The following is a 13,115-nucleotide window of genomic DNA, read 5'->3' as shown; positions in this document are numbered from 1 at the left end:
TTCTCTGTCATAAGACAGGACAGGAAAATGTTTTTTTATAATATGACATATCTGTTGGTACTCTGTCCTTGTCCTTGATAATGTTGTTTGTGTTTCTATTTTTGTTTTCACTATTAGTGCCTATATCCAGTAGTGGAACCTCCTTATGCACAGGATTTTGCTGTTTAGGATAAAGGAGGGATCCCCTTTCAATGGTTGAGACCTGAGCTATAGCATCTTTTACATGTTTAATGCTATAGCCTCTTTTACCCAGTCTATGGCAAATATGTCCAGCTTCCTCCATGAAGCCAATTTCCTCCGTGCAATTCCTTTTTGCACGGATGATTTCCCCCCTGGGTATATTGGCAGTTACATGTTTAGGATGACATGATGTCGCATGTAATGTGGTATTACCTGCCATAGGTTTCCTATATGTGCAGGTGGATACCTGACTGGTGGCGGGGTCCCCCCTCAGGCGCAAATCCAAAAAGGCCACCTCCAGCGTGTCAAAATGGACACTAAAGGAGATGGTATCCACACAGGAATTGATGTAACCACAAAAGGATGGTATGGCCGCCACATCGCCCGTCCAGATCAGGATCAGGTCATCGATGTAACGGCCATACCACCTGATGTGGTGCAAGAAAGGGTGGGTGTCGATGAAGAGAAAACACCTCTCCCACCATGCCATAATGCGAAGACGTTGGCGCAAGCGTTTGTTGATCACATTGTTAAATTGCATGGCATTCCTTCAGACATTGTTTCTGATAGGGGCACGCAATTTGTTTCCAGATTCTGGAAGGCCTTCTGTTCTCGCTTTGGGATTCAGTTGTCATTTCCTTCTGCTTTTCACCCGCAGTCGAATGGTCAGACCGAACGCGTCAATCAGAATCTGGAGACATATCTGCGCTGTTTTGTGGTGGAGAATCAGGAGGGTTGGTATTCTTTTTTGTCCCTTGCTGAGTTTGCTTTAAATAACCGTCGCCAGGAGTCCTCTGATAAGTCACCATTTTTTGGTGCATATGGGTTTCATCCACAGTTTGGGACAGTCTCTGGAGAGGGGTCTTCTGGTTTACCTGACGAGGAGAGATTTTCCTCGTCTCTGTCATTTATTTGGCAAAAGATTCAGGGTAATCTGAAGAGTATGAGTGAGAGATATAAGCGTGTGGCGGATAAGAGACGTGTGTCTGGTCCGGACCTGAATGTGGGTGATCTGGTGTGGTTGTCTACAAAGAATATCAAACTGAAGGTTCCCTCCTGGAAGTTGGGTCCTAAGTTTATTGGGCCTTACAAGATCTTGTCTGTCATCAATCCTGTTGCCTTCAGTCTTGATCTTCCTCAGACTTGGAAGATCCATAATGTTTTTCACAGGTCCCTATTAAAACCTTATGTCCAACCCACTGTACCCTCCTCTTTGCCTCCTCCTCCGATTGTGGTTGATGGTAATCTTGAATTCCAGGTCTCTAGGATTGTGGATTCTCGGATTATCTGCGGTTCTCTCCAATACCTTGTTCATTGGGAGGGTTATGGTCCTGAGGAGAGGATGTGGGTCCCAGTGGCGGACATTAAGGCCACTCGTCTCATCAAGGCTTTCCATAGGTCTCATCCTGAGAAGGTGGGTTCTGAGTGTCCGGAGTCCACCCGTAGAGGGAGGGGTACTGTCACCACCAGTTCTGTGAGAAGGTCTGACAGACGTCCTTCTCTACCTCTTGCATGATGTTCTTTGTTTTGGTTTCACTTTCTCATCTCATTTCCTTCTCCCAGGTGTCACCTATTTAGACTCTTTCCTTGATATTCCCTCCCATACTGCCTCACTTTGCGGTTTATACTACTTCCTGGATTAAAGTGTTCACTGCTGGAGGCTTCTGCTGCTGCTTGTTCAGATAAGTCCTTTCATGTATTGTGTTTCCTTGCTGGCTTGATTCTAGGTGACCCTGAGTCCCTCCGTATGAAGTGTAGGAAGCCGGTGGTCGTGTGCCCTCACTATTATAGGGTTTTCAGGTGTCACACAGTCTTAGGTACGTGGGCATACAATCGTCTACCTCTGAGACCCTTGTATGTGCTTAGCAGTCAGGGTGAGCTCTTAGGGTTTTATAGGGGTCACCTATATGCTCTTTAGTTTGGGATCAAGCCAGTCGGACGTTTATTCATAACTTCCAGCTATCTGCAACATCATCCGTGACAGTGACACACTGTTATGGGGGGGGGGGGGGGGGGGGGATCTGTGGGTGACACACTGTTATGGTAGGATCTGTGGGTGACACTATTATAGAGGGGGGGGGATCTGTGGATGACACTGTTATTAGGGGGGGGATCTGTGGATGACACTGTTATGGGGGGGGGGGGATCTGTGGGTGACACTGTTATAGGGGGGGGGGGATCTCTGTGGATGACACTTATGGGGGGGGGGGATCTGTGGATGACACTGTTATAGGGGGGATCTGTGGATGACACTGTTATAGGGGGGGATCTGTGGATTACACTGTTATAGGGGGGATCTGTGGATTACACTGTTATAGGGGGGGGGATCTGTGGATGAGACATATATAGCATCTTATGCTATGTGTCATCCACAGATCCCCTCCATAACAGTGTCCCTGTAGCGAGAATGACCCCCAATACAGGGGGTGGGGGTTGCATCTGCTTTTATAATGACAGCGGGGCCCGTGCAGTGACTGTATTCTACTACACGGGCCCCGCTCACTGTATATAATCGTATCTGTAATTGTTAATGTATAAAAATTCCGGGTAATCAGCGCCTGTATACTTACAAGCGCTCGGTAGCAGAGAGGAGGGAGGACTGGCGCTGGCAGCGTGAGTCACTAGGTCATGCGCCCACGCCACCTGCTTCATTCATAAAGTGGGCGGCGCAGGCACGTGACGTAGTGACTCAAGCTGCCAGCGCCCGTCCTCCCGGCCTGCCTCCTCCCTCCTCTCTGCTACCGAGCGCTTGGGCGCTGATTACACTGAATTGTTATACATTAACAATTACAGATACGATTATATACAGTGAGCGGTGCCAGTTTGGTAGAATACAGTCATGCACGGGCCCCGCTGTCATTATAAAAGCAGATGCCGGCCCCCAGCCCCTCCTCCCTCTCAGCTGATACACCCGGGGCGCGGCATATTATTGAAAATTCGGCAAAATGCAGCATTCGCTCCATAAGACGCACTGCTATTTTTCCCCCACTTGGGGGGGGGGGGGGGAGTGCGTCTTATAGGGACAAAAATACGGTACCTCCTACTGCAGCAATATAAAAAATTAAAAAAAACACACCTTACTTCACTAGCAATACGCACAATAGAGTGAAAAATTTGTGAATTCAATATGGCAGCCCAGACAATCTTGTCAAAATTAAAATAGTTACAACATTTAAAATACTGTATTTTTGCAAATCCATTATAGAATTAGTACAGTAGGAGTGGTGAATACAGCGCTCCTTGAGCTGGCTGTACTCACGGATCCCTGGTAGTCTTCTGCCGGTGCACAGCATAAGGACATAGGTGCACTCTGTGACCTAACGCTGTGTGGTGTTGGGTCACAGTATGGCAGGAAGATTGCTGGATTTCAAGAGCAGCAGCAGTGGTGTCCAGAACAGGAGAGGTGAGTTGATTATAAAAATTTTTTGTCTGATCTGAGGTCTGATCGACCTTGGGGGTCTGAAATGGGGTCTAATCTGAGGTCTGATTGTGGGTCTGATCTGAGGTCTGATTAACATTGGGGGTCTGAGTTGAGGTCTGATAGGGAGTCTGAGCAGAGGTCTGATGAAAAATATTTTTACTGGGATTGTCTAATATTGAGGCTCTGGGCTCAGGTCTGGTTAAGATTGGAAGTCTGATGAAAAATATTTTTTCTCTTATGTTCCTCCTCTAAAACCTAGGAGCGTGTTATAGGGTGAAAAATAAGGTAAATAAACGTAATTACTCTTTCACACATTAGGCTGTGTTCATATTTGTGTTGTGGTTTCTGTTAAAACAAACAAGGCACAAAACTCTGCTGGTCACCAATGGCTAAATAGGGTCATTCTGGTTCCACCAAGGTGTCCATCACATGCAGCCCTATGTTTCCATCACAAATGACAATCTGTAACGGAGGTGCCAAACGAACATGAATAAAAAAAAACTCACAGACCTTAATACCCATCCATACTTACCCCCATATTTTATACATAATTTAGCATGCCTTGCATGTGGCCTTACTATTCGATAAGAAAACCTCATTCTATGTGTTTTAACCCCTTAAGGACACATGACGTATCGGTACGGCATGTTTCCCGAGTCCTTAAGGACACATGACGTACCGGTACGTCATGTGTTGTTCCGATCACTGCCGCCCGGCCGGCTGTGATCGGAACAAGGTGCCTGCTCAAATCATTGAGCAGGCACCTCGGCTAAATGCGCGGGGGGGTCCCGTGACCCCCCCATGTCCGCGATCGCAACAAACCGCAGGTCAATTCAGACCTGCGGTTTGTTGCGATTTCTGCAGTTTCTGATCCCAGCGGTCCCTGACCGTGGCGATCAGAAACTTTAGTGTTCCGAAAATATATATTTATCACCCCCCCTGCACCTCTGAATGATTTTAGCCCGGTGGGAGGTGCAGGGGGGGTGTTGCGGGCGGTGGGGGCAGTGCGGGAGGCGGGCGGGATCGCGATCCCCCACCCGCCTCCCATTGAATAATCGTTGGTGTAGAGTGGGTATACCAGGGTGCCAGCACATTGCTGACACCCTGGTATAAACGGCTGACATCGGTGATGCGATGTCAGCCGTTTAACCCTTTCCATACAGCGGTCCGTACGGACCGCTGTATGGAAAAAGTTAACAGTAAGAGGGAGCTCCCTCCCTCTCCGATCGGGGGGCTGCTGTGCCTTTGCAGCCCCCCGATGGAGAGGGAGAGAGCTCCCAGACAGCCCCCCGCCAGCCCCGTCCTCACCCTTCCCCGTCTGCGCAGTTCTGAGCAGACGGGGAAGGTTCCCATGGCAACAGGACGCCTGCTCAGGCGTCCTGCTGTCCATGGTGCTGAACAGATCTGTGCTAAAAGCATAGATCTGTTCAGTGTAAGTAAAATACAGTACAGAGCCCTATATAGGGTTCTGTACTGTATTATACAGACATCAGACCCACTGGATCTTCAAGAACCAAGTGGGTCTGGGTAAAAAAAAAAGTGAAAAAAAGTGAAAAAAAAGTAAAAATCAAAAAACACATTTATCACTGATTAAAAATTAAAAAAATAACATTCCCTACACATGTTTGGTATCGCCGCGTCCGTAACGACCTGATCTATAAAACGTTTTGTTACTTTACCCGAACGGTGAACGCCATAAAAATAAAAAATAAAAAACTATGATGAAATTGAAATTTTGACCACCTTACTTCCCAAAAAAAGGTAATTAAAGTGATCAAAAAAGTCACATGTACGCCAAAATTGTAGCAATCAAACCGTCATCTCATCCCGCAAAAAATGAGACCCTACTTAAGATAATCACCCAAAAACTGAAAAAACTATGGCTCTTAGACTATGGAAACACTAAAACATGATTTTTTTTGTTTCAAAAATGAAATCATTGTGTAAAACTTACATAAATAAAAAAAAAGTATACATATTAGGTATTGCCGCGTCCGTATCGACTGACTCTATAAAAATATCACATGACCTAACCCCTCAGGTGACCACCGTAAAAAAAAAAAAAAAAACTGTAAAAAAAGCAATTTTTTGTCATCTTGCGTCACAAAAAGCGTAATAGCAAGCGATCAAAAAGTCATATGCACCCCAAAATAGTGCAAATCAAACCGTCATCTCATCCCGCAAAAAATGAGACCCTACTTAAGATAATCGCCCAAAAACTGAAAAAACTATGACTCTTAGACTATGGAGACACTAAAACTTTTTTTTGTTTTAAAAATGAAATCATTGGGTAAAACTTACATAAATTAAAAAAATGTAATACATATTAGGTATCGCCGCGTCCGTGACAACCTGCTCTATGAAATTACCACATGATCTAACCTGTCAGATGAATGTTGTAAATAACAAAAAAAAAAAAACGGTGCCAAAAAAGCTAATTCTTGTTACCTTGCCGCACAAAAAGAGTAATATAGAGCAACCAAAAATCATATGTACCCTAAACTAGTACCAACAATACTGCCACCCTATCCTGTAGTTTCTAAAATGGGGTCACTTTTCTGGAGTTTCTACTCTAGGGGTGCATCAGGGGGGCTTCAAATGGGACATGGTGTCAAAAAAACAGTCCAGCAAAACCTGCCTTCCAAAAACCATACGGCGCACCTTTCCCTCTACGCCCTACTGTGTGCCCGTACAGCGGTTTACGACCACATATGGGGTGTTTCTGTAAACTACAGAATCAGGGCCATAAATAATGAGTTTTGTTTGGCTGTTCACCCTTGCTTTGTAACTGGAAAAAAAATATTAAAATGGAAAATCTGCCAAAAATGTGAAATTTTGAAATTGTGTCTCTATTTTCCATTAAATCTTGTGCAACACCTAAAGGGTTAACAAAGTTTGTAAAATCAGTTTTGAATACCTTGAGGGGTGTAGTTTCTTAGATGGGGTCACTTTTATGGAGTTTCTACTCTAGGGGTGCATCAGGGGGGCTTCAAATGGGACATGGTGTCAAAAAAAGAGTCGGCGCACCTTTCACTCTACGCCCCGCTGTGTGGCCGTACAGTAGTTTACAGCCACATATGGGGTGTTTCTGTGAACAGCAGAGTCAGGGCAATAAAGATACAGTTTTGTTTGGCTGTTAACCCTTGCTTTGTTAGTGAAAAAAATGGGTTAAAATTGAAAATTAGGCAAAAAAATGAAATTCTCAAATTTCATCTCCATTTGCCAATAACTCTTGTGCAACACCTAAAGGGTTAACGACGTATGTAAAATCAGTTTTGAATACCTTGAGGGGTGTAGTTCCTTAGATGGGGTCACTTTTAGGGAGTTTCTCCTCTAGGGGTGCATCAGGGGGCTTCAAATGGGACATGGTGTAAATAAACCAGTCCATAAAAATCAGCCTTTCAAAAACCAAACGGCGCACCTTTCACTCTACGCCCCGCTGTGAGGCCGTACAGTAGTTTACGGCCACATATTGGGTGTTTCTGTAAACAGCAGAGTCAGGGCAATAAAGATAGTCTTGTTTGGCTGTTAACCCTTGCTTTGTTAGTGGAAAAATTGGGTTAAAATGAAAAATTTGACAAAAAAATCAAATTCTCAAATTTCCTCCCCATTTGCCAATAACTCTTGTGCAACACCTAAAGGGTTAACAATGTATGCAAAATCAGTTTTGAATACCTTGAGGGGTGTAGTTTCTTAGATAGGGTCATTTTTGGGTGGTTTCTATTATGTAAGCCTCGCAAAGTGACTTCAAACCTGAACTGGTCCCTAAAAATTGAGTTTTTGTAAATTTCGGAAAAATTTCAAGATTTGCTTCTAAACTTCTAAGCCTTATAACATCCCCAAAAAATAAAATATCATTCCCAAAACAATCCAAGCATGAAGTAGACATATGGGGAATGTAAAGTCATCACAATTTTTTGGGGTATTACTATGTATTACAGAAGTAGAGAAACTGAAACTTTGAAATTTGCTAATTTTTCCAAATTTTTGGTAAATTAGGTATTTTTTTTGTGCAAAAAAAAAATTTTTTTTGGACTTCATTTTACCAGTGTCATGAAGTACAATATGTGACGAAAAAACAATCTCAGAATGGCCTGGATAAGTCAAAGCGTTTTAAAGTTATTAGCACTTAAAGTGACACTGGTCAGATTTCCAAAAAATGGCCTGGTCCTTAAGGTGAAAATGAGCCCGGTCCTTAACCACCTCAGGACCGCCGTACGCAGGATTGCGTCTTTGCGGCGGCCCTGCTCTTCTGGGTGGACGCGCCGGTGCGTCCTCTCGCGAGACGCGAGATTTCCTGTGAACGCGCGCACACAGGCGCGCGCGCTCACAGGAACGGAAGGTAAGAGAGTTGATCTCCAGCCTGCCAGCGGCGATCGTTCGCTGGCAGGCTGGAGATGTGTTTTTTTTAACCCCTAACAGGTATATTAGACGCTGTTTTGATAACAGCGTCTAATATACCTGCTACCTGGTCCTCTGGTGGTCCCCTTTGTTTGGATCGACCACCAGAGGACACAGGTAGCTCAGTAAAGTCCCACCAAGCACCACTACACTACACTACACCCCCCCCCGTCACTTATTAACCCCTTATTAGCCCCTGATCACCCCATATAGACTCCCTGATCACCCCCCTGTCATTGATTACACCCCTGTCATTGATCAACCCCCTGTAAAGCTCCATTCAGATGTCCGCATGATTTTTACGGATCCACTGATGGATGGATCGGATCCGCAAAACGCATACGGGCGTCTGAATGAAGCCTTACAGGGGCGTGATCAATGACTGTGGTGATCACCCCATATAGACTCCCTGATCACCCCCCTGTCATTGATTACCCCCCTGTCATTGATTACCCCCCTGTAAAGCTCCATTCAGATGTCCGCATGATTTTTACGGATGCACTGATAGATAGATCGTATCCGCAAAATGCATCCGGACGTCTGAATGAAGCCTTACAGGGGCGTGATCAATGACTGTGGTGATCACCCCATATAGACTCCCTGATCACCCCCCTGTCATTGATTACCCCCCTGTCATTGATTACCCCCCTGTAAAGCTCCATTCAGATGTCCGCATGATTTTTACGGATGCACTGATAGATGGATCGGATCCGCAAAATGCATCCGGACGTCTGAATGAAGCCTTACAGGGGCGTGATCAATGACTGTGGTTATCACCCCATATAGACTCCCTGATCACCCCCCTGTCATTGATCACCCCCCTGTAAAGCTCCATTCAGATGTCCGCATGATTTTTACGGATGCACTGATAGATGGATCGGATCCGCAAAACGCATCCGGACGTCTGAATGAAGCCTTACAGGGGCGTGATCAATGACTGTGGTGATCACCCCATATAGACTCCCTGATCACCCCCCTGTCATTGATTACACCCCTGTCATTGATTACCCCCCTGTAAAGCTCCATTCAGATGTCCGCATGATTTTTACGGATGCACTGATAGATGGATCGGATCCGCAAAACGCATCCGGACGTCTGAATGAAGCCTTACAGGGGCGTGATCAATGACTGTGGTGATCACCCCATATAGACTCCCTGATCACCCCCCTGTCATTGATTACACCCCTGTCATTGATCACCCCCCTGTAAAGCTCCATTCAGACGTCCGCATGATTTTTACGGATCCACTGATAGATGGATCGGATCCGCAAAACGCATCCGGACGTCTGAATGAAGCCTTACAGGGGCATGATCAATGACTGTGGTGATCACCCCATATAGACTCCCTGATCACCCCCCTGTCATTGATTACCCCCCTGTAAAGCTCCATTCAGATGTCCGCATGATTTTTACGGATGCACTGATAGATGGATCGGATCCGCAAAACGCATACGGACGTCTGAATGAAGCCTTACACGGGCATGATCAATGACTGTGGTTATCACCCCATATAGACTCCCTGATCACCCCCCTGTCATTGATCAACCCCCTGTCATTGATCACCCCCCCCTGTCATTGATCACCCCCCTGTCATTGATCACCCCTCTGTAAGGCTCCATTCAGACATTTTTTTGGCCCAAGTTAGCGGAATTTTTATTTATTTTTCTTACAAAGTCTCATATTCCACTAACTTGTGTCAAAAAATAAAATCTCACATGAACTCACCATACCCCTCACGGAATCCAAATGCGTAAAATTTTTTAGACATGTATATTCCAGACTTCTTCTCACGCTTTAGGGCCCCTAGAATGCCAGGGCAGTATAAATACGCCACATGTGACCCCATTTCGGAAAGAAGACACCCCCAGGTATTCCGTGAGGGGCATATTGAGTCCATGAAAGATTGAAATTTTTGTCCCAAGTTAGCGGAACGGGAGACTTTGTGAGAAAAAAATAAAAAATATCAATTTCCGCTAACTTGTGCCAAAAAAAAAAAATTTCTATGAACTCGCCATGCCCCTCATTGAATACCTTGGGGTGTCTTCTTTCCAAAATGGGGTCACATGTGGGGTATTTATACTGCCCTGGCATTCTAGGGGCCCCAAAGCGTGAGAAGAAGTCTGGTATCCAAATGTCTAAAAATGCCCTCATAAAATGAATGTGGGCCCCTTTGCGCATCTAGGCTGCAAAAAAGTGTCACACATGTGGTATCGCCGTACTCAGGAGAAGTTGGGGAATGTGTTTTGGGGTGTCATTTTACATATACCCATGCTGGGTGAGAGAAATATCTTGGTCAAATGCCAACTTTGTATAAAAAAATGGGAAAAGTTGTCTTTTGCCAAGATATTTCTCTCACCCAGCAAGGGTATATGTAAAATGACACCCCAAAACACATTCCCCAACTTCTCCTGAATACGGCGATACCACATGTGTGACACTTTTTTGCAGCCTAGGTGGGCAAAGGGGCCCATATTCCAAAGAGCACCTTTCGGATTTCACTTGTCATTTTTTACTGAATTTGATTTCAAACTCCTTACCACACATTTGGGCCCCTAGAATGCCAGGGCAGTATAACTACCCCACAAGTGACCCCATTTTGGAAAGAAGAGACCCCAAGGTATTCGCTGATGGGCATAGTGAGTTCATGGAAGTTTTTATTTTTTGTCACAAGTTAGTGGAATATGAGACTTTGTATGAAAAAAAAAAAAAAAAAAAAAATCATCATTTTCCACTAACTTGTGACAAAAAATAAAAAATTCTAGGAACTCGCCATGCCCCTCACGGAATACCTTGGGGTGTCTTCTTTCCAAAATGGGGTCACTTGTGGGGTAGTTATACTGCCCTGGCATTCTAGGGGCCCAAATGTGTGGTAAGGAGTTTGAAATCAAATTCAGTAAAAAATGACAAGTGAAATCCGAAAGGTGCTCTTTGGAATATGGGCCCCTTTGCCCACCTAGGCTGCAAAAAAGTGTCACACATCTGGTATCTCCGTACTCAAGAGAAGGTGGGGAATGTGTTTTGGGGTGTCATTTTATATATACCCATGCTGGGTGAGAGAAATATCTTGGCAAAAGACAACTTTTCCCATTTTTTTATACAAAGTTGTCATTTGACCAAGATATTTATCTCACCCAGCATGGGTATATGTAAAAAGACACCCCAAAACACATTCCTCAACTTCTCCTGAGTACGGGGATACCAGATGTGTGACACTTTTTTGCAGCCTAGGTGGGCAAAGGGGCCCATATTCCAAAGAGCACCTTTCGGATTTCACAGGTCATTTTTTACTGAATTTGATTTCAAACTCCTTACCACACATTTGGGCCCCTAGAATGCCAGGGCAGTATAACTACCCCACAAGTGACCCCATTTTGGAAAGAAGAGACCCCAAGGTATTCGCTGATGGGCATAGTGAGTTCATAGAACTTTTTATTTTTTGTCACAAGTTAGTGGAATATGAGACTTTGTAAGAAAAAAAATAAAAAATAAAAAAATCATCATTTTCCGCTAACTTGTGACAAAAAATAAAAAGTTCTATGAACTCACTATGCCCATCAGCGAATACCTTAGGGTGTGTACTTTCAGAAATGGGGTCATTTGTGGGGTGTTTGTACTGTCTGGCCATTGTAGAACCTCAGGAAACATGACAGGTGCTCAGAAAGTCAGAGCTGCTGCAAAAAGCGGAAATTCACATTTTTGTACCATAGTTTGTAAACGCTATAACTTTTACCCAAACCATTTTTTTTCTACCCAAACATTTTTTTTTTATCAAAGACATGTAGAACTATAAATTTAGAGCAAAATTTCTATATGGATGTCGTTTTTTTTTGCAAAATTTTACAACTGAAAGTGAAAAATGTCATTTTTTTGCAAAAAAATCGTTAAATTTCGATTAATAACAAAAAAAGTAAAAATGTCAGCAGCAATGAAATACCACCAAATGAAAGCTCTATTAGTGAGAAGAAAAGGAGGTAAAATTCATTTGGGTGGTAAGTTGCATGACCGAGCAATAAACGGTGAAAGTAGTGTAGGTCAGAAGTGTAAAAAGTGGCCTGGTCTTTCAGGGTGTTTAAGCACTGGGGGCTGAGGTGGTTAAGGGGTTAAACACAATATCATACAAAAAAAAAAAACATTAAAGGAAAATAACTGATATTCATTAGTTACACGGCAGCATAAGCTAGAGACAGGCGAGTTGATTTCAGCTGTCTATCATTTATAAGTTAAAAGTAAGTGGTTGCTGATAACTGACATCACAATCATTGCAGAATAGGCCTGGAAAAGTCACAGCCACCTGAGAAGAATCATGGTTATTCATAAATCACTGCTCTCTGCCTACCTGCTGATGACTGACAGTCTTCTACCTAGTTTTCTCCCTTTCTCTCTAGGAGAGAACTGCCAATCAGCAGATGGGCAGGAAGCGCAGGAGATTATGAATAACCATGACTCTTCTCAGGTAGATTTGACTCTTTTTTAAGGCCTGTGCTGCAATGATGATGCTGGTTCTCAGCAACCACTTACTTTTAGCTCATGAGTGACACACTGCTGAGATCAACATTTCTGTCAGTATTTTATTTTGCCCTCAGTGAGGTCAGCATAAAGTTTATGACAGTTTCCCTTTAAAGATTCTGAAATCTCAAGCAGCCTACATATCAGACTTTTAACTTACATTAATTCAAAGTTTCTTCGAATAGTTTCTGGAATTTTTGGTTTTGTAACACGTACTGCCTGAAAGGAAATAAGTGTCACTATTGCTCAGTAAATTGTGATACTAGATTATTATTAGAAGTCTTATAAACCAGATTTGCCTGTATTGTGAGCCCAGGAGCCATGAAATTGAGTTCTTTCTGAAGTGATAGTTTCAGGTTCTCATCTATCTGATCTGTAAAGATATTAGAAAATTTTGAATGTAGAACAAAAATTGCATTTTCTAAAGTAGCCAAAGCATTGGTTTTGGCTCCATTGGATAAAAATCGGACTAACTATTAATGGGTAAACTATACAATAAATGTGATGAAGGAAAGAAAAAGAAAGCCAAACTCATTTTAATTAATACATTTCTGATTTTCATTCTGACAAAAAACATTCGTAATTGGACCAGTTGTCAAGGATAAAA

General features: G+C 43.7%; 1 protein-coding gene across 5 annotated transcripts in view; it reads right to left on the bottom strand.

Moving 5' to 3' along the window:
- LOC121005185 (erlin-1-like) overlaps nucleotides 1–13,115 on the bottom strand; it is a 343,035-nt gene that overhangs the window by 247,160 nt on the left and 82,760 nt on the right. For all 5 annotated transcript variants that reach the window (XM_040437766.1, XM_040437767.1, XM_040437768.1 and 2 more), the window contains 2 exons: nucleotides 12,808–12,881; nucleotides 12,669–12,727 (listed from right to left, as the gene is read on the bottom strand). In XM_040437766.1, coding sequence (XP_040293700.1) covers nucleotides 12,669–12,727; nucleotides 12,808–12,881 — 133 coding nt within the window. The remainder of the gene's footprint in view (nucleotides 1–12,668; nucleotides 12,728–12,807; nucleotides 12,882–13,115) is intronic.

This window comes from Bufo bufo, chromosome 6, assembly GCF_905171765.1.
Source record: "Bufo bufo chromosome 6, aBufBuf1.1, whole genome shotgun sequence".
Classification (NCBI taxonomy): Eukaryota; Metazoa; Chordata; class Amphibia; order Anura; family Bufonidae; genus Bufo; species Bufo bufo.
This window is presented reverse-complemented; position numbering and strand designations above follow the sequence as displayed.